General features: G+C 57.2%; 2 protein-coding genes across 2 annotated transcripts; both read right to left on the reverse strand.

Moving 5' to 3' along the window:
* Positions 1-5223: 5223 nt before the first annotated feature.
* Positions 5224-6597, reverse strand: MIND_01411900 (Myb-DNA-bind-2 domain-containing protein; the record flags this gene model as incomplete). Its single annotated transcript, XM_037370514.1, has 4 exons — positions 5224-5480; positions 5532-5974; positions 6020-6397; positions 6446-6597. The coding sequence occupies 4 exons, from the start codon at positions 6595-6597 to the stop codon at positions 5224-5226; spliced, it is 1230 nt and encodes a 409-aa protein (XP_037213106.1).
* A 6378-nt stretch (positions 6598-12975) lies between these two features.
* On the reverse strand, positions 12976-14700 carry MIND_01412100 (Myb-DNA-bind-2 domain-containing protein; the record flags this gene model as incomplete). Its single annotated transcript, XM_037370515.1, has 4 exons — positions 12976-13259; positions 13318-13760; positions 13806-14208; positions 14268-14700. The coding sequence occupies 4 exons, from the start codon at positions 14698-14700 to the stop codon at positions 12976-12978; spliced, it is 1563 nt and encodes a 520-aa protein (XP_037213107.1).
* Positions 14701-21372: the final 6672 nt, after the last annotated feature.

A 21372-nucleotide genomic window follows, 5' to 3' on the forward strand; every position in this document is an offset into this window, starting at 1 on the left:
AAGTGTGAAGGTATGACGAATGTACACAGCTGACAACGAGCTAGTTAATGTCGCGCAAGACGCTGAAGGTCAGTGTCAAACGCGCGGTAGCTCTGGTGCGAAACTCACCTGTGTTAAGGTAGCGGGTCGCAATTCGATGTCGGGTGGGGTGGAGCGGAACCGAGAGAGTGGATTACTCACCAGCGGCGAGCAGTCGGCCTTGCGAAGCGATCTGCGGAGAGACAAAGTTAGCGCCGGGCAGAATGAGGACAAAACTTGCTAGAGACCGACTCCGAGCCTGCGCGCATGACGGCAACAACGCAAGACGACTATCCGCAATGAGCAAACAATCCTTCAAGTTATTGTGCATCCTGGACTCACCTTCAGTGCCGCAGTCGGATGGATGAGTGAGGAACTTCAAGAGAATGCCATGAAGATAACTCACTAGCGGCTAGCCAAGCGATAACGATGGCACTGCGCTTATTCGCAAGATCGCCGCCGCAAGGACCTGGCAAAGTTGGTCAGCGCGGAGAAGTGCAATGGAAGCATGAAGGTACGGCACCGTTTTCCGAATGGACACAGCTGACAACGAGTTAGGCAAGAATGTCGCGCAAGAGAAGACTATCATGGGGTCAGCATGGCTATGCAAGGGACGAAAACACTACTTGGTCAAGCGCGCGGGCATTGCTAAGAGAACGAAAACATGTCAGCACAAGTCTTTTTTTGAGAAGAACACTGACCGTCGCAGGTCCGGCGCTTGCAAACTTGAGGCGGAAACGGACTGGAGCCACGAGCGCCCTGGTAACTATCGTCAGCGAAATGAACGGCGAAAGATGGGAGCAGCGGCGAGGGACGAGAAATAGGTCTCGCCGCGAAGCCCGAGGTATGTTGACAACAAGTCAGCACGCCAAAGAGGACGGTGACAATAACGCACCAGTGGCGGGCCAGGCGACAACAAGGAATGGGATCAGCGAGGGACGACGAATAGCGGTGAAGCCTGAAGTATGTTGACAACAAGTTAGCAACCTCAAGAGGACGAGGACAATAACGCACTGGTGGCGGCCCAAGCGATGACAAGGGAGGTGGGCGGGCGGAGGACGAGGGCCGAGATGGTATGCGTGACAACTGTTGCCTTCCGGGTTGACTTGGCTGACGAACAAAGTTAGCGTCAACGACAAGAGCGACAGTAGTCACCCACGAAATTCAAGACGTCGACCGGAGACGATTGATGCTGTTGCCTGTGAACAACGGTCAGCGAGGGGAGGAGGAACGAGGAGCGAAGAACGGGCAGGGTCCACCAATGAAGTTGATGGGCGCTAACAACGGCTGTGAAGCCGCCTCAACGACGAGCACTGGAGGAGAATCAGCAAGGGGAGGCAACGACGAGTAACATTGCACCAGACAATGGAGAGGAAGGAGGGAGACGGACATGCACGACGACACCAACGACAACGACGCCGGTCGACTGCAAAGTCAACACCACGTGATAGAGCAAAGGCCGCAGAGGGGAGCGGAAAGCGCGCAGGGCGACAACGATGACGAGGACGACCCAAGGGGGAGGGAAAGTGGGAGGCAGATGGGGGGAAAGGAAGAGAGTGGTTGGGCGAAGATCGAGGGAGGGAACAAACTTATAGTGGTGGGGCAACAGCGGCCCAGCGATGTCATTATCGGAGCGAAAGACAAGCTTCGCTCATACGTCAGCGGAAGAAGTCTGTCCATCGAAGGTGGCGACAGGATCCACCTGTCAAGCGGACTCAGTGCGGCCATTTGGTTGGTAAGACGGACTTCTTCACCATGATGGCGGAAATTTAAGTTGATCTACTGAGATCGTACGATGTTGTGGCGCGATAAGCGTTGAGGTGCTCTCGGCAGACAACGGCGAAAGATGGCTACAGGTTCTCTGAAGTATGTCTGTCCATCGGTGCGGAGGGAGATCAGCCCGGCAATACCGGGGGGTCAGCGGCCCGATTCGGAATCGACAGGTGTGCTCGAAAACATACATAGAGGTACAAGAGGAGAGCTGGGGATCTCTGGAGCTGACGGATATTACATAGGCTAAGGAACTGAGGAAATGAGTAACTTGGAGAAAAAAACAAAATGTTGAAGACATGCTCTGTGCAAAAGGTCATACAGAACAAGTGGGAGGAGAGAGAAGAGTGACGAGCAACCAGCAGGGCCAGGACGACGTTCCAGTCACCTCGCTAAGGGCCACTTGTCGCCATTCTTCGGCCGCCTGGCACATGTCCACTAAGACCCTCACAACGTGTGTAGCTTCTCTTCGGTTACCTTGGCCGCATTACCTACATCTGCAGCTTCCATTCATCCACTGCCCGTCGCCCGATGCCTCCCCGAAACTACTCAGCTGCGTTGCTGTCCGCCTTAATCCCGCTACTCCGCACCATGCCCGCACGGCTTCTTGACACCTGCGATCACGTCGGCGGGCAACTCGGGCTGGTGACGCAACCTTGCCCTCTATCACCTCCCACACGTGCATGCCGCTCTTCAACCGCACCTTCGTTTGTTGACGTGACAAGACCACCGTCACATCAAACGCTTGTTGACTTCACACCACGACCATCCCTTAGCACTATCGCGGTGCTCGACGCACTCGCCATCCCGTACGTCCGCAAACCTCGTGGCCTTCACATTCCATACTCACACTCCTCTCTGTCTCCAGAACCCACCCCCGGCATGTCTGGCGCGCAGCAGTCTACACACCCGTGTCAACCGATTCCGCCGACAACAACTGCAGCCAGTGCGTCCATAACTGCTCAGCTTTACACCACTGAAACTTCTTCTCCAGAGCCGCCAAGATCTTCAACGCAGCATCTCTCGCCCTCTCCGCTCTGAGTGGCCAAATTTGCACTCATCTCCGACAAGTCATAAATCCGAGCTCACCATCCTACTTCCAGTCTTCAGGCTCAACATCGGCGCCTGGCACTACCAATAGAGAATTCTGTGGCCTCAACCGGTATGTATTGTTTCCGTTATCTCTTTTTGCCCGCTAACATGACTTCTAGCGCTACTGTAGTAATTAGACCATAAGTTCATCAATTTTGAATTTTTTCATGCCCGAGAGGGCCGAAAAATTTTCTTTTGATTTTAGGTGAATTTTAACGCGATGTTTTTTTGGCCTGATTACGCATTACGCGAACTTGTGGTCTAATTACTACAGTACTTCAACTCCTACCTCCGCTCCGTCTTCCCGCCACATGTTTTCACCGACTACTCCATCATCCAAGACAACTTCCCCGCGCCGCTTCTTCTTGCCTACCTGGGTACCTAAGTATGTTGGGAGGGGGAACCTCTGCTGGTATGATTGTTGATCATTCCTAGCTGACTTTGGACTAACAATCAACTATAGATTTGTCATTTCCTATCCAGCTGGCGGGCCACGGTGTGTTTTGGGGCCCAATTTCGGCGGTTTCGATGGTAATTTCGGACATCACCGGCGATTACGTAAGCAGATTCGGAGCGTCATTTTGGCCGACGAATATTGACTTTTTTTCACAGGATTTTTACCCGCCGGAGGCACATGCCGACCGGACTCAACGCTGCGATGCCAGGGCCCTGCTCCTGGCCCTGCCGGCCGGCTCAAGTGTGGCCGCCAGCTGACACCGCTGGAGGCGTGCGCAACATCCTGTTGCCCGCCGGCTTCGTTGCCCGCCGCCTCCCCGTCCATCGCCATCGTTGATGGTGCATCAGACCGATGATGCGCGTGTATGTAAGTTGATGTTCTTCTGTGGTTTTTGTTCTTGCTGACCTAATCCACAGACCCCCAGCTTGCAACTCCATCCACTGGTGTCCTTGCTCTCCGCGAGCGGCGCCGGCTGCCGGATCATTGATATCATCAATTATTGATGGTATTTTGAGGTGTGTCGGAACCCCTTCTTTTCGCGATTTAAGGCTCAATTTCTCACAGGTCCGGGCCGCCGGAGGCGATCGTCACCGCACGGCTGTCAATCAAGACGGCACAGTGGTTCTGCCACTGTTGCCGTTGACTGGTATGTTGCATTCTGATATTTTGGCTCAATCTTAACCATTTCGCAGTGTCTGTCATTGCCTACCTGCCCGTCGGCCACGCTTGGCTCAGCGGTGCCACGGCCCGCTCCTCCTCTGTCTGTGGCCAACAACTCTTATCGCCGAGCACTCTTTCCCCAGCCCGGCTCTATCATGGCCGGATCGTAGCCTGCTCAATTGCGGCCACTTCCCCGCTATCGCGCATTTCCCGCTACCAATCTCGGCACCCTCTGCTGGGTCGTCCCGCTCCTCGTTCCCACCACCCTCCTCCAATTCCATCTCTGTTCCGCACCGCCTCCCGTGAACAAGCCAGCGACCTTCCATGCGGCTCCGCGATGTTCTTGGGGCAGCCACCGCTGCCTCCCGTGCCTCAGCCGCCAGCCCGGGTTCCACTTGCTGCCAAGCTTCGGTGCTCTCAGCGCACGTGCCGCGGCATCTGTCCCAGACTTCCCGCCTCGACTTTTACTTGCCGTGAAGGAGACAGCGACACATTGCTGTTGGAGCCCTAGAAATCACGCGTCAAACGCCAGTGTCCGACTTCGCTCCTGCCCAACTTGAAGTCCCGCAGTCAGTCTCGACCTGTTGCCAGCACGCTCGGGAGACTTGAAGCTCAGGGAGAAAGCACGCGCGCCAGAGACGCCGAGTACCTTGGAGTCTGCCACGCGTGTGCTGTCGTCGGAACTCGCCCAAACTGCGGGGGACAAGGTGGAGGGACTCAGAGAAATGGGGAGAGTTTAGAAAGCGGTGTTGGTGCAGTGTTGGACTTGTGCGGCGGGAGAGCCTAAGCATGCGTCGCGTCTTAAAGACTGCGCGCGTTGGACTTGGCACATTTTGATGGGATTAAACGCGTCGCGCGACGCGTCGTTAATTAACGCGCCGATGTACCTCTTAAAATAGCCAATATATGACTTTACACTGTATCAAGTTGACTGCCCGGAAAGCCCGAGTGAAATCCATCCAAACACGCCCCCAAACCCAAATTTTCTCCAGCTGCTGGACGCACAAGGTACTCAGGTGACCTTGTTTATAGGTCCGTGCGCGGGCCAACGGGGTATATTAGAAGGGCTCCTCGCTCGCGCGACTTGGCGAGCGAGCGCGACTTAGCGTTGGAGCGAGCCGTGCAACGGGGGGTAACAGCGTGTGAACAATATTATGTATATACACTGAATTACCGTCCCCGTACGAAGTTGTGTATAATCTAGCATAAATAGGTAAACGTCCGCGTCACCGGTCCGCCTCTCCCTCCGAATCCGCGATGTACGGCGGCGGCGGCGCGCCGGCGAGTGTCGCCTCGAGCTGGGCGAGCCGTGCCTCGAGCAGCCGTTCACGTGCGGTCACCGCGGACGTTGGCGTGCCCGTGCTCGGCGTGTCGGGCGACAATGGAGACGGGTGTGTTTCTGTTTGGGTGTGCAGACCCGGGAGGAGCCGGGCCGTCGACGCCGTCGCGGTACCGGTGGGCGAGGCGCCGTACCCCGCTTCCCCTACACCAACAATCCATCAGCTTCGAATTCGATCCTGAAAACTGCACTCACGCGCTTTCGAGAGCTGCTCCGCCGACACGCCTGTCTCCACGTCCGTCTCCACAAACGGATGCACGAGCAGCGTGCGCCTGACGCGGCCCCGTGACCCGCCACCGCTCATCTCGATGGCCTCTTCCACTCCCATCGGTCCGTCGGGCTTGTAGTCCGTGACCGGCCGCGCAACAAGGAGGCTGTGTCGCCGTCGCTGGCGGCCCCTCCGTCTGTGCAGGCAAAGAGCCAGGCCAACGATGATTATGGCCCCGAGTGTGCCAAACACGGCGCCGAGGATGGCAGCAATGTGCGACGCAGACTTGGGCGGGGCGGCTGCAGGAGCCCCAGAGGCCCCGGAGTTGGTACTGGGTGAATTGGAGTTGGACACAGTGTTAGTAGTCGCTCCGGAAGAGACAATGGCGCCCGCCGCGCTGCCAGCCGGGGTGGAGTGGGTGCTGGGCGGTCTACAGACGATAAGGTCAAGTAACGCAGGGCGGGATGGGGCTCACGAGGAAGACAGTGAATGCGGTCCAGACCCTGTCAGGGGCGCGGAAGTCGTCGCACCGGTACCGCTCGACGGCAACTTTGACTCTCCTGTGCTGCCACCGCCCTGTGGCGCGGGTCCCGGTCCGGGCGCCGGATCGGCGGTCCCGGCGGTAACTACTGCGTAGTCGAATAGCGCCGCCTGCAAGTCCCGGGGGCTGCCCGCATGCGTATTGAACACCCACGACACCGTGTGCGGACCATTTGTCAGCCCGGAGGCAGCGAAGAAGAGGGTGCGGTACGCGAAGCGCGCGCTGCCGGCGTACCAGAATGTTGAGGAGGGGGAAGAGTCGAGCGTGAAGACGATGTCGGGCATGGAGGTGTCCTGCGCGATGCGGCCGAGCCTGTCGGGATGCTGTCAGCAAGAAAGGGGTGGGAAAGGGGCCACGCACCTGAGAAGGAGAAGGTCCCGCCGGTTTTCTCGGCGCTGCCCCGCATGGAAGACGATGTCGGTGTCCTGCGCGATGCCGTAGATGGTCCCGCCCTCGACCTGGCAGGGGCCCGCCACGTGTCTTCGTCGACGTGTCCGCCACCGACGCCGCATGACAGCCCCGACAAACGCGCACCACGTCAGTGAGGGGAAAAGAGCGCCGTCGAGCGAGGGAAAAAGAAGCACGGAATCGGCCCGAGCACACGTGTCGCTTACGAAACACCCTTCCTTCTCTTCTCTCCCGCCTCCCGCTCAAGGGCAAGTGTAGCCCCCAACAAGCTATCTACGGCCGTGCGAGGGCTGTCTTCGGCGCTTTCGCCGGCCCCTCTAAAGCCCGCCGAATCACGCCTCTTCTACCCGCCGAATGTACGCTAAACGGGTCGGCGAGCGCGCCGACAACACAAACGATACTCACCATAGCGAGCAGGAGGGACTGGCCCGCTCCCGCGGAACATCTATGGCAGCACTAACAGGTCAGTGTGTTAAATGGGCGGTATGGCGCACAACTCACCTGCGTGAAGGGCGGCGATTCGATGTCGGACGGCGGGACAGGGCGGGAGGCTGAAACAAGGCGAGCCACGCAGCACGCGGACCGATACGGCACTGACCGGGGAGGCGACTTGAAGGACCACTGCGGAGACACGTCTCGCGGGACCAAAGGCTGCTTACGGAACAAGCAACAAACTGCATGCGAGCAGGGGGAAATTTGGGATGGAGACTCACAGCGCTGAAGGGTGGGACTCCGAATGGCGCAGGGGAGACTCTTGGTCAGACGGTGAGTATCTCCGTGGAATGAGCAGCAGTACTCGCTCGCAACTCACCATTGGCAATCGTCAGCATTCACCGTTTCGTCCCCGCGCCCCAAGCCTACCAATCGAACGAATGAAAAGCAAGCAAGCTCGGCAACGACGCTGAATCAAATCGCTGGGCAACATCAGTGTCGTTCTCAACGAGAAAAGCAGTCGGAACACTGACTTTGCGACGGGTGGCCATCGCCTTACTCGTATTCGCGCGGTCGACGGCGTCAGGAACTGCAGGGCAAGCCTGGCGAGGCTGGTCAGCGCGGGGGAGGGCTAGAAAAGCGTGAAGGGGAAGCCTGCCCGACGGCAAGAGCTAACTATCTATGGCTATGCTACAGCCGTCCCCGGCGCTTTCGCCGGCGCCTCAGCCCGCCGAATCGGCGCTGCAGCGAGGACGGCGACGGTGCGAATGATGGCCACGCGGATCGCACGCGGGAGGGAGTGCCTTGGTCCCGAAGGACGCGTATAACAATGCTGAAAGGTCAGTGTGTCAAACGCATGGTAGCTATGGCGCAAGACTCACCTGTGTTAAGGGTAGCGGGCCGAAATTCGATGTTGGGTGGGGCGGAGCCCAACCGGGAGAGCGGATTACTCACCAGCGCCGAGTAGTCGGCCTTGGCCGCCTTGCGAAGCGATCTGGGGACAAATGATGTCAGCGCCGGGCAGAATGACAACAAAACTTGCTGGGAAGCAACCCGCGAACGCCCAACGGCAAGCGGCAGGCCACTGCCTGCCCCCGACGGCAAGAGCTAACTATCTATGGCTATGCTACCGCTGTCCCCGGCGCTTTCGCCGGCGCCTCAGCCCGCCGAATCGGCGGTGCAGCGAGGACGGCGACAGTGGGAATGATGGCCACGCGTTCACGCGGATCGCAAGCGGGAGGGAGTGGCTTGGTGCTGGAGGACGTGTAAGGCGATGGTGAAGGTCAGTGTGTCAAACGCGCGGTAGCTATGGTGCAAAACTCACATGTGTGAAGGGATCGGGCCGAAAATCGACGTCGGGTGGGGCGGAGAAGGGCAATGGAAGCATGAAGGTACGGCACCGTTTTCCGAATGGACACAGCTGACAACGAGTTAGGCAAGAATGTCGCGCAAGAGAAGACTATCATGGGGTCAGCATGGTTATGCAAGGGACGAAAACACTACTTGGTCAAGCGCGCGGGCATTGCTAAGAGAACGAAAACATGTCAGCACAAGTCTTTTTTTGAGAAGAACACTGACCGTCGCAGGTCCGGCGCTTGCAAACTTGAGGCGGAAACGGACTGGAGCCACGAGCGCCCTGGTAACTATCGTCAGCGAAATGAACGGCGAAAGATGGGAGCAGCGGCGAGGAACGAGAAATAGGTCTCGCCGCGAAGCCCGAGGTATGTTGACAACAAGTCAGCACGCCAAAGAGGACGGTGACAATAACACACCAGTGGCGGGCCAGGCGACAACAAGGAATGGGATCAGCGAGGGACGACGAATAGCGGTGAAGCCTGAAGTACTATGCTGACAACAAGTTAGCAACCTCAAGAGGACGAGGACAATAACGCACTGGTGGCGGCCCAAGCGACGACAAGGGAGGTGGGCGGGCGGAGGACGAGGGCCGAGATGGTATGCGTGACAACTGTTGCCTTCCGGGTTGACCTGGCTGACGAACAAAGTTAGCGTCAACGACAAGAGCGACAGTAGTCACCCACGAAATTCAAGACGTCGACCGGAGACGATTGATGCTGTTGCCTGTGAACAACGGTCAGCGAGGGGAGGAGGAACGAGGAGCGAAGAACGGGCAGGGTCCACCAATGAAGTTGAGGGCGCTAACAACGGCTGTGAAGCCGCCTCAACGACGAGCACTGGAGGAGAATCAGCAAGGGGAGGCAACGACGAGTAACATTGCACCAGACAATGGAGAGGAAGGAGGGAGACGGACATGCACGACGACACCAACGACAACGACGCCGGTCGACTGCAAAGTCAACACCACGTGATAGAGCAAAGGCCGCAGAGGGGAGCGGAAAGCGCGCAGGGCGACAACGATGACGAGGACGAGGACGACCCAAGGGGGAGGGAAAGTGGGAGGCAGATGGGGGGAAAGGAAGAGAGTGGTTGGGCGAAGATCGAGGGAGGGAACAAACTTATAGTGGTGGGGCAACAGCGGCCCAGCGATGTCATTATCGGAGCAAAAGACAAGCTTCGCTCATACGTCAGCGGAAGAAGTCTGTCCATCGAAGGTGGCGACAGGATCCACCTGTCAAGCGGACTCAGTGCGGCCATTTGGTTGGTAAGACGGACTTCTTCACCATGATGGCGGAAATTTAAGTTGATCTACTGAGATCGTACGATATTGTGGCGCGATAAGCGTTGAGGTGCTCTCGGCAGACAACGGCGAAAGATGGCTACAGGTTCTCTGAAGTATGTCTGTCCATCGGTGCGGAGGGAGATCAGCCCGGCAATACCGGCGGGTCAGCGGCCCGATTCGGAATCGACAGGTGTGCTCGAAAACATACATAGAGGTACAAGAGGAGAGCTGGGGATCTCTGGAGCTGACGGATATTACATAGGCTAAGGAACTGAGGAAATGAGTAACTTGGAGAAAAAAACAAAATGTTGAAGGCATGCTCTGTGCAAAATGTCATACAGAACAAGTGGGAGGAGAGAGAAGAGTGACGAGCAACCAGCAGGGCCAGGACGACGTTCCAGTCATCTCGCTAAGGGCCACTTGTCGCCATTCTTCGGCCGCCTGGCACATGTCCACTAAGACCCTCACAACGTGTGTAGCTTCTCTTCGGTTACCTTGGCCGCATTACCTACATCTGCAGCTTCCATTCATCCACTGCCCGTCGCCCGATGCCTCCCCGAAACTACTCAGCTGCGTTGCTGTCCGCCTTAATCCCGCTACTCCGCACCATGCCCGCACGGCTTCTTGACACCTGCGATCACGTCGGCGGGCAACTCGGGCTGGTGACGCAACCTTGCCCTCTATCACCTCCCACACGTGCATGCCGCTCTTCAACCGCACCTTCGTTTGTTGACGTGACAAGACCACCGTCACATCAAACGCTTGTTGACTTCACACCACGACCATCCCTTAGCACTATCGCGGTGCTCGACGCACTCGCCATCCCGTACGTCCGCAAACCCCGTGGCCTTCACATTCCATACTCACACTCCTCTCTGTCTCCAGAACCCACCCCCGGCATGTCTGGCGCGCAGCAGTCTACACACCCGTGTCAACCGATTCCGCCGACAACAACTGCAGCCAGTGCGTCCATAACTGCTCAGCTTTACACCACTGAAACTTCTTCTCCAGAGCCGCCAAGATCTTCAACGCAGCATCTCTCGCCCTCTCCGCTCTGAGTGGCCAAATTTGCACTCATCTCCGACAAGTCATAAATCCGAGCTCACCATCCTACTTCCAGTCTTCAGGCTCAACATCGGCGCCTGGCACTACCAATAGAGAATTCTGTGGCCTCAACCGGTATGTATTGTTTCCGTTATCTCTTTTTGCCCGCTAACATGACTTCTAGCGCTACTTCAACTCCTACCTCCGCTCCGTCTTCCCGCCACATGTTTTCACCGACTACTCCATCATCCAAGACAACTTCGATGTCCCGCGCCGCTTCTTCTGGGTACCTAAGTATGTTGGGAGGGGGAACCTCTGCTGGTATGATTGTTGATCATTCCTAGCTGACTTTGGACTAACAATCAACTATAGATTTGTCATTTCCTATCCAGCTGGCGGGCCACGGTGTGTTTTGGGGCCCAATTTCGGCGGTTTCGATGGTAATTTCGGACATCACCGGCGATTACGTAAGCAGATTCAAAGCGTCATTTTGGCCGACAAATATTGACTTTTTTTCACAGGATTTTTACCCGCCGGAGGCACATGCCGACCGGACTCAACGCTGCGATGCCAGGGCCCTGCTCCTGGCCCTGCCGGCCGGCTCAAGTGTGGCCGCCAGCTGACACCGCTGGAGGCGTGCGCAACATCCTGTTGCCCGCCGGCTTCGTTGCCCGCCGCCCCCCCTCCCGTCCATCGCCATCGTTGATGGTGCATCAGACCGATGATGCCCGTGTATGTGCCATTGCCATCGTTGATAGCGCATCAGCCATTGAAATCCATCCACAGGTGTTCTTCCCCTCTGCGGGCGTTGCCGGCTGCCGGATCATTGATATCATCAAATAGTGATGGCATTTTTCACAGGTCCGGGCCGCCGGAGGCGATCATCACCGCGCGGCTGTCAACCAAGTCGGCACAGTGGTTCCGCCACTATTGCTGGCTCACTGGTATGTTGTATTCTCATATTTTGACTAAATGTTAACGATCTCGCAGTGTCTGTTGTCGCCTTGCCGCTCATCGGCTACGCCCCGCTCTGTGGCGCCGCTCCTTCTCCTCCCGCTGTCCATGGCAAACCACTCCAGCATCCAAGCCCGGTCTTACCGCCGGGGCACCACTCTTGCCCAAGCCCAGCTCTATCCACTCAATCACGGCCGCAGCTGCGCACTCGCCGAGTCCTAGCCACCCACTTCGCATCTCTGTTTCGGCACCGTCACCGCTCCAACCTTTCGATGCGGCTCCGCGCCGTCCTTCAAGGCGGCCACCCTCCCGCCGACCTAGGCCTGGGTCTTGCGCAGCGCACGTGTTATGGCCGTTGGCTGCTATGTTTATCTGTGGCCAACTCCATCACGGCCGCTCATTCGGCCCTCTTTCGGGATTCACCATGACAGCCGCAAGCTTTCGCTTTTACCGGGGCACCGCTCTTGCCCGAGCCCAGCCGGATCATAGCCTGCTTAATGCTGCCCGCATGCCCCCCTATTGCGCATTCCCCGCTACCGATCTTGGCGCTGTCAGCCAGGCCGTCCCGCTCCTCGCCCTCACCAGCTTCTACCAATCATTTCTGGTCCGAAACTGTCATTGCACCACTCTTCCACCTTCTGCGCCGCGCCAGGTCCCACTTGCCGCCAATGTTTGGTGCTCTGCTGCTGCGGCATCCGTCCAGGCAATCGACTTCCGGCCCGCCTCGACTTGGGGAGCCAGCGACACGCTGGTGGAGCGTTGTCCAGCCGCGTCCCCGAATTCCCTCCTGCGCATGACCCGGAGTCAGCCGCGGCCTGTTGCTGGCACGGGGGGATGTGATTCCCACCTCGGTAGACAACCCCGGGGAGAAAGCACGCGCGCCGGAGACGCCGTCGGCCCTATGGGAGGCAAACGAGCCCAAACTGCGGGGGACAAGGTGGAGGGACTCAGAGAAATGGGGAGAGTTTAGAAAGCGGTGTTGATGCAGTGTTGGACTTGTGCGGCGGGAGAGCCTAAGCATGCGTCGCGTCTTAAAGACTGCGCGCGTTGGACTTGGCACATTTTGATGGGATTAAACGCGTCGCGCGACGCGTCGTTAATTAACGCGCCGATGTACCTCTTAAAATAGCCAATATATGACTTTACACTGTATCAAGTTGACTGCCCGGAAAGCCCGAGTGAAATCCATCCAAACACGCCCCCAAACCCAAATTTTCTCCAGCTGCTCGACGCACAAGGTACTCAGGTGACCTTGTTTATAGGTCCGTGCGCGGGCCAACGGGGTATATTAGAAGGGCTCCTCGCTCGCGCGACTTGGCGCGCGAGCGCGAGCCGTGCAACGGGGGGTAACAGCGTGTGAACAATATTATGTATCTACACTGAATTACCGTCCCCGTACGAAGTTGTGTATAATCTAGCATAAATAGGTAAACGTCCGCGTCACCGGTCCGCCTCTCCCTCCGAATCCGCGATGTACGGCGGCGGCGGCGGCCCCGGCGAGCGTCGCCTCGAGCTGTGCGAGCCGCGCCTCGAGCAGCCGCTCGCGCGCGGTCACCGCGGACGTTGGCGTGCCCGTGCTCGGCGTGTCGGGCGACAATGGAGACGGGTGTGTTTCTGTTTGGGTGTGCAGACCCGGGAGCAGCCGGGCCGTCGACGCCGTCGCGGTACCGGTGGGCGAGGCGCCGTACCCCGCTTCCCCTACACCAACAATTCATCAGCTTCGAATTCAGGAATCAGGATTGAAAACTGCACTCACGCGCTTTCGAGAGCTGCTCCGCCGACACGCCTGTCTCCACGTCCGTCTCCACAAACGGATGCACGAGCAGCGTGCGCCTGACGCGGCCCCGTGACCCGCCACCGCTCATCTCGATAGCCTCTTCCACCCCCATCGGTCCGTCGGGCTTGTAGTCCGTGACCGGCCGCGCAACAAGGAGGCTGTGTCGCCGTCGCTGGCGGCCCCTCCGTCTGTGCAGGCAAAGAGCCAGGCCAACGATGATCGCGGCCCCGAGTGTGCCAAACACGGCGCCGAGGATGGCAGCAATGTGCGACGCAGACTTGGGCGGGGCGGCTGCAGGAGCCCCAGAGGCCCCGGAGTTGGTACTGGGTGAATTGGAGTTGGACACAGTGTTAGTAGTCGCTCCGGAAGAGACAATGGCGCCCGCCGCGCTGCCAGCCGGGGTGGAGTGGGTGCTGGGCGGTCTACAGACGATAAGGTCAAGTAACGCAGGGCGGGATGGGGCTCACGAGGAAGACAGTGAATGCGGTCCAGACCCTGTCAGGGGCACAGAAGTCGTCGCACCGGTACCGCTCGACGGCAACTTTGACTCTCCTGTGCTGCCAACGCCCTGTGGCGCGGGCGCGGGTCCCGGTCCCGGTCCGGGCGCCGGATCGGCGGTCCCGGCGGTAACTACTGCGTAGTCGAATAGCGCCGCCTGCAAGTCCCGGGGGCTGCCCGCATGCGTATTGAACACCCACGACACCGTGTGCGGGCCATTGGTCAGTCCAGAGGCAGCGAAGAACAGTGTACGGTACAAGAACCGCTCGCTGCCGGCGTACCAGAATGTTGAGGAGGGGGAAGAGTCGAGCGTGAAGACGATGTCGGGCATGGAGGTGTCCTGCGCGATGCCGTAGATGGACACCGCCGAACCTGTCGGGGTTAGGTCAGCAAGAAAGGGGCGGAAAGGGGCTACCCGAAAGAACACGGACCCGAGAAGGAGAGGCTCCCGCCGGTTTTCTCGGCGCTGCCCCGCATGTAGTTCCCGTCGTGGAACGTCCCGCCCTCGACCTGGCTTATGTCAGGCTTCGACGCACACCCATCGCATGGTTTCTCTGGTGAGACGGCGGTCCACTCGCCGGTGAACGTCCATTGCGACGAGGTGTCGTCGACGGTGGTGGTGGAAACTGCTGCGGAGACAGACGGCGGGAACTTGAAAAACGACAGCAAGAGTGAAAGGAGGGGGAGGCGAACGAGTGTGTGTGGTGGGTGGCCTACTCGTAGCATGGCATTGCGCTGGGTGCAAGCTGCGGTGGGAGGAAGGAAGCTTAAGGAGAGAGGGAGAGGAGCAAAAACGCGGGAGTGGGACGATCGATGATCGGCGAGGCCCCATCCGACCGAAGAAGGACGGAAAGGGAACGCCATCACGTCGCGGGCCCTGTGCCGGTGCTGCCGTCGTCATTGGCAACCCGATTTTTCGGCGTTGCGTCGCCGCGGCCAATGCAATCGTGCAGCTAAAGTGATTGTACGAGCGGGACTGAGGTGCCCTGTGGACGAAGCGCGGTGAATGGTAGCCAGATTCCCAGCCACCCAATGCAATTAGCAGAATGCCACTTCCTCGTGTGGTTCCCGCCAAGTTCCCGCATGATATTGGATACCTCCAGGTACGGCAGCCGCCAACAATGATTATGTTACAGCAGCCCGGGGTCGCCGTTTTTCCGCTGCGTAGATGCGTTCCATTAGCTGCACGGCGTCCTCAGTGATGTCCGCCCACGCCTCTCTCGCCCTGCCCGAAATCCAAGCCTGAGCAGCCACTTCAGAAAGGACGTCAAAGCGGTCCCCGGCCCACTGCCCGACCTGCAGCACCTCCGGAGTGACGCCGGGCTCCGTGAGATATTTGAGCCCCAGCAAGTCTGTGGACCAGCAAAGACGGGGTAAGAGCACCGAGGCATAGGACACATCTGGAATGCCGGTCGTGAACTCGGCCAGCTCCTCGCCGCGAATATATTCCTGCTTCGAGAGGTTCCGCAAGATCCCGGCCAAAGCCGAGGGCGCTAACTGTGCAGCGTGGGCCCGCGCGGGCTCGCCGATGAAAGCTGCACAGAGCTCCTCCGCGTCAGAAAGTGCCGCCCGGAATGGCCTCGCGCTGTACTTGGCCCGCAGTCGGCGCTCGGACTCGTTCCACAGGGCCCACACAATGTCAGGCAGCGAGAGCGGGCGCGGCCGGGCGGTGCAAGCATCTGCCAGCAATCCCGCGAGGATCGGGGGTCGGAGCGGCACCGGGACAAGGGTGTCGGATGGGCGTAGACAAGCCAGTCGGTCCCCACGCCACGACCGCTGGGGCTCCGCGGCGAGCAGCCGTGCGAAGAGAGCGGGGCGGCCGACGAGCCAGAGCAGCTGACACGTGCTGCTGAGCAGGAAGAGCTCCACGAATTCGGCCACGTGGCTGAGCACTTCGCGGAGGAGCTCTTCAGGCAGGTCGATGAGTCGGGAGCTGACCAAGTTATGGCATGCAAATATATCTGGATAGCACTCACCGCTGTGCTCTGGGCCGCTGCATCCGATATCGCACCCCGCCAACCCGAAGAATTTCGCCTGCCCGATATGCCCGTACAATCTCGTCCAGCGACGCGCTCGGCGCACGAAGGTAGTCCCCGATTTCGGACGCAGGCCCGCCAAACAACAGCTGCCTCAGCGCAAAGTCGCTGCACAACGACTGGTTCTTGTCGAGGTTGACAATCTGCCACTTTGTTGACATCGACGTTGGAGAGGAAGACGTTGTTGACAAATTGATGGCGTGACAGTCACGTCGTCCCACGCTGTCATCACCTTCTTCTCCGCCCCACTCTCACTTCCTTCCACAACCGACTAGCTTTCTGAGAGCTGAATGCCTCCGACATCTGGCAAACGGCAGTCGCTGTACAGCGACTTTATGCTGCCCCAGCTTATGTTTGGCGGGCCCGCGTTGGACATCGGGGCCTGCAAGCGCGTCACTGGACGAAATCGTGCTGGCGTATCGGCCAGGGGAAGTCCTTCGAGTCGGACGCACGCCCTCTTCAAACCGCTGCTCGCCCCCCAGCTCCTACGCTCTGACATGCTTGTCCCGGTGCTTCGGAGTCTTCGCCGCAGTGAGGGCAGATGCTTGCACCGCCCGGCCGCAACCGCTCTCGCTACCCGACATCGTCTGGGCCCTCTGGAATGAGAGCGAGCGCCGGCTCCGGATCAAATACGCCGCCGCACCGTTCCGGGCCACGCTCTCCGACGCGGAGGCGCTGTGTGCGGCGTTTATCGACGAGCCTGCCACGCGCTACCTGCAGCCTTCAGCCGTACCCGACATATTGCGCAATTTAACGACGCGGGAATATATTCGCGACGCGGCGATGGTCGAGTTCAGCACCAACGGCATCCCATACGTGTCATACGCCTCGGTGCTCTTCCCACGGCTTTGTTGGTCCGCGGAACCAGAGCCAGGCATTTCCCGGGAGGTGCACTTTGGGGGGTGGGCGGGCCACCGATTCGACGTCCTCCCCGAGCCGGCTGTGCAGAATTGGATTGCTGGCAGAAATGCGCGCCGGTGGACGGACGTCACTGAGGACGCTGTTCAGGTCATGAAGCGCATCTGGGAAGCCGAAAACTTGAAGAAGCGACCCCGGGCCGCGATAATATGATCGGCGCTTTCAGTGCGGAGCTCGTGCCATCACCGCACCGGTACCGCGTGGCGCCGCCGTGGCCTTTTGTGTGTTTGTTCCCGATAATGCTCCTGTGGTCCTGGTGATGGACATTATGACGAGAACAAGATGCCTTTGTCTTGTCGCTGCAATGGTTGTCATGCCAGGGGATTGTGGAACAAGAATGGCTTTATGTGTGTCCTCAGGTTGGACCCACACAACGCACTGCCCTTGTACTCTGGTATAATAAATAGGATTCAAGCCTGGCGAAGCAAATCACATCGCAGCGCAAGAAAAATATTGAAGAGAAAAAAAAGCAGACCTTGGTTCATCGAAAATGCCGGTGAGCAGTGGATCCATACACACACACACCTCCGATGACCGGTAACCAGATCCAGATCCAGCCCTACAACGTCGAATGGCGGCTGCAGGAGATGAGCCCCACGGTTGTCGGCCTGCCCCGCAACTGGACGGCCCGCCTTTTCCAGCTCCGCCCAATGAGCGTCCAAGGTGGGACGGAGGCCAACCTGCCGACGGGCCGGCCGATCCCGTACCTCGGCATGACGCCAGCATACGCCCCGTGTCCGTTTACGCCGGCGGTTCTGTACCGCCCTGGCCCGTGGCCCGGCGCGCCGCCGATGGCGCAGCAGGACGTCCGCTTCGGCCGCGTGGAGCGCAAGATTGGGGAGCCGCAGCGCTATGTGTACGCCCATGAGTACGTCTTTTTGAAGCCTTCTTGGTTTGCACCCCCTCAACTATGTATATGTCAGGTATGCTGCCACCACAACGGACAGCTTTGGCTACAGCGTGAAGTACACCCTGCGCTTCTCTGTCCACTTCAACCGGGAGCGGGAGGTGGTGTTGAAGGCCCCTGGCTTTGTGGCAAGTGCTGAGTTTCAAGCTGTTGGAGCTTGACCTGGCAGTGTTAATTTCGCTTATCTTTCATAGGTCACTGTAGAGAACCTCTTTGGGCCCCGTAATAGCTACTGTGGCGGCATATGGAACAACAAGGCAGAAAATATTACCAACATTAATGCTCCCGGCGGGCCGGGCAGCTTGGATGAGCGCATATGGGCAGAGCTCACTGCAATATGGTGGTCTGTATGGCTGTCATGGGATTATTTTGTATCAATCAACTGTATTGGGTGAAGTTCTCTGTGTCTTAGAGTATCTCCTAGTAGGCTTGTTGAGCTAAAAATTGTCATGGTTTCACCCAGGCCTCCAGGCCTCTGTCAGCATCAGGCTTGGCAGGTTGGTAGTACTTGAATCATGTGATTACCTTGAGTAGGGGTCTAACTAAGTATTGAGTTTTCATTTACACCTTAAGATAAACTAAATGGAAATGATAAGAAAACATTTAAGAAATGTTTATTACCATTTAAAAAATGGCAATGTAATAATGTAAAATGATCAACACTTTTATCGTAGTATAATTCAGTTTATAAGGATTATTTAACTGAAAAATGCACTTACAATACTCACATTGGGGTTTTGGTGTCACAAACAACACCAATTCAGAGGATGCCAGTTGGCCAGTGAAGGCAAGCAAGAAGCACCGTGAAAGGATATCGTAAAGATGATGGAATTCGAAGACTGGGGTACAAGACGAAATCTACTCTACTTATATACACTACTACCATGTGTTTACCATGCCTAATACGAGAGGCAATTAGCCATGCCTTTACGTGCTGTTTGCCTTATGTCCAACTCCACGCTGTCAATCAACATCAGCATCGACATCTGATGGTCCAATCACCATCTTATCGTCCATCTTATCTCCTCCTTGTCTTATCTTATCAACCAGGGCCAAAATAAAAGGTTTAAAGGGCGAAGAAAAAGGGTTTTTAAACCCAGGGTTTGACATTACCCCCCCTTCAAGGTCGACGTCCTCGTCGACAGAGGGCATTAAAGCACGTTCATCATCCACCCCCCCTTCAGCCTCCACAAAATGGCCAGTCTGATAATTAAACAGTTTCCGGGACGGATATGGGAGCTTCTCTTGTGTCGGCTTATAGCGTTTGACCAGGTAATCCCAATGACCCTGGGCAAGGACAGGCACACTACGGGTCTTGACTACTGGGTTCTTCTGGTACAATTCTTAAGAGTTCTGGAGCCTTTGCGCAGTCTCCCATGTATCCTCGCTATGCGGATATCCCTTCCACTTCACCAGATACTGCCAACCACGACCACACTTTCGCTTCTTCATAATCTCCTCAACCTCCCACTCCTCGTGATCATCCACAATGTCCGGTGGCGGCCTTTCTTCTTGCCGGTGGGGTGGTGGCTCGTGGTAGGGTGTCAGCTCCGTCTCATTGTAGACTGGATGAGCCTGACTAGAACCTGGCATCTTGAGTTCGTATGCCGAAGGTCCAACCTTTGCCTCCACTTTGAATGGTCCCACACGTCGATCATTGAGCTTCTCGGATGGTCGATTCTGTCGCACTTTTGACCCTTCAATGTACACCTTGTCTCCGACTTTGAACTCAGGTGCTGGTACACATTTCTGGTCATAGTACTTCTTCATCCGCTCTTGGGCCTTCTTAATTGCCACTGTTGCATCCTCACGCACACGCTGCATCTTTTTCGCGAATTCTTCTGCTGCCTCGACCTTAGAGTCATATGGTCCTTCAACGCCTTTCCAGGGATGGTACCCATGATCTAGGAAGAATGGCGAGACCTTGGTCGAAGCATGAGCTTTGTCATTGTAGGCGAACTTCGGCTAACGGTAACCATTCCAACCAGTCTGATTGGTGGTGGTTGACATAGATGCGGAGATAGTGTTTGATCTCTTTGTTCATCCGCTCTGTCTGACCGTCGGTTTGAGGATGGTATGCCGTGCCTGGGTTCATCTCTGTTCCCAGCAGCCGATTAAGCTCACGCATGAAGTCGGATACATAACGGGGGTCTCGGTTTGAGATTATCTTCCGAGGAACCCCGTGATATCGCACAATCCGATCGCGTGTCAAGCGTGCGATTCCCTCGCTGTTGATCTTGATGCTCACGGGCTCGATACAGTCGAGTTCCTCATATGGAATAATATTGGTGGAAACCCTACCCCTATTCCATATTGCGGATATTCCATATGAAATTTATCTTGATTTTCTGTCTTATATTTATTTATTGTATTTTAATTTTATATTTTCATTTTCTATTAGTTTTAGCATGCTCAGCATATAAACATGATCTGTGTAAACAGTAAAGTATGATGGAATGTTTCTCTGAGTCTCCCTAGCCTTTGGTTCAAGCATAATCACCTTTCTAAAGAGTGTTGTTTACTTAATGTAGTATAGATAATAATTGCTGGGATTAAAGATGGCTGGAAGATGTTATACATTTTGTCAGGGGAACCTCCCTTTCGGCCCGGAGACGCGTCCGATTCCAGTCCGATTCCGGTTCCGACTCCGGTCCGGCCCTCCATCTCGCCCGCACAATCACCGATCCGTCAACGCCCTCCCGACGGTCGCCCTGGGACCTTGCCTGCGACGCCGCCCAAGCCTTCTGTGCCTGACAGCGGCAGCTACGGACAAGCAGTATATAGTCAGCTCCCTAGCAGGCGGACCCTTAGAGTTTCTTCTCTTTGGATCCTCCCCTGCTAGGTCAGCTTCATTTGTATTCGCTTACCAATGTTCACGCTTTGGACCCTCCCCTGCTAGGACCTTGATCTCAGGCCTCCGGGGTTGCCCTTACAGCAGAAGAAACTCTCTACGGGATCAACCGGACAAGATTGCCAGGTTCGGCGCTGACTCAGGCTCGGAGTACGAGTCCGTTCCGCCCTCGTCACCGCCCCTGTCACTTGTCCCCTCCTCCTCTGCTCCTGTGGTCCCCGCACCCGTCATGCCATCCGGAGTCACTCCTACCGCAGACGCCCGGCTGGACTCACTCGAGGCGAAAATCGATAGCCTAACTGAGGCCCTTGCTTTACTCACCAACCAGGCTTCCGCTGCCGCTGCCGCCGCTAATAATGCTGGCGGACCCCAAACACCATCGCCGGAGACGTCGATTCCGACTCCGACTCCGGTCCAGGGCGACTCCGAAGCCCTTTTTGGCGACATCAACCTCGCCTCAAAATTGGTCTTGCGACCAAACCCCCCGTTCACCTTCAACGGCGACCGGAAACGCGGCCGCGCGTTCCTCTACGCGGTCCGCACCTACGCCCGCCTTACTATATCCACCAAGTACACGCGAGTATTATATGTATGGGTGCCATCTCGTCTTCCTCGCTCGTAGAATTTCTCGTATCTGTGGCTTGAAGTGCTTCTAATCCATGTCGTCTTGATTTTTCTTTTCTGTGTGACCGCGTGATCAGTGTCTCGACTCTTTCGCTGACCCAATCCAATCGACAGCGCGATGCGCATCGAGTCTCCCGTGTAAGTTTACACTTAGAATCAAGTCAGGCTTCTCATAGCTCTATAGCGGTAGCGCAGAAGAC

The sequence above is a fragment of the Mycena indigotica genome, assembly GCF_014461135.1.
Source record: "Mycena indigotica strain 171206Taipei chromosome Unknown Mind.scaff0018, whole genome shotgun sequence".
NCBI lineage: Eukaryota > Fungi > Basidiomycota > Agaricomycetes > Agaricales > Mycenaceae > Mycena > Mycena indigotica.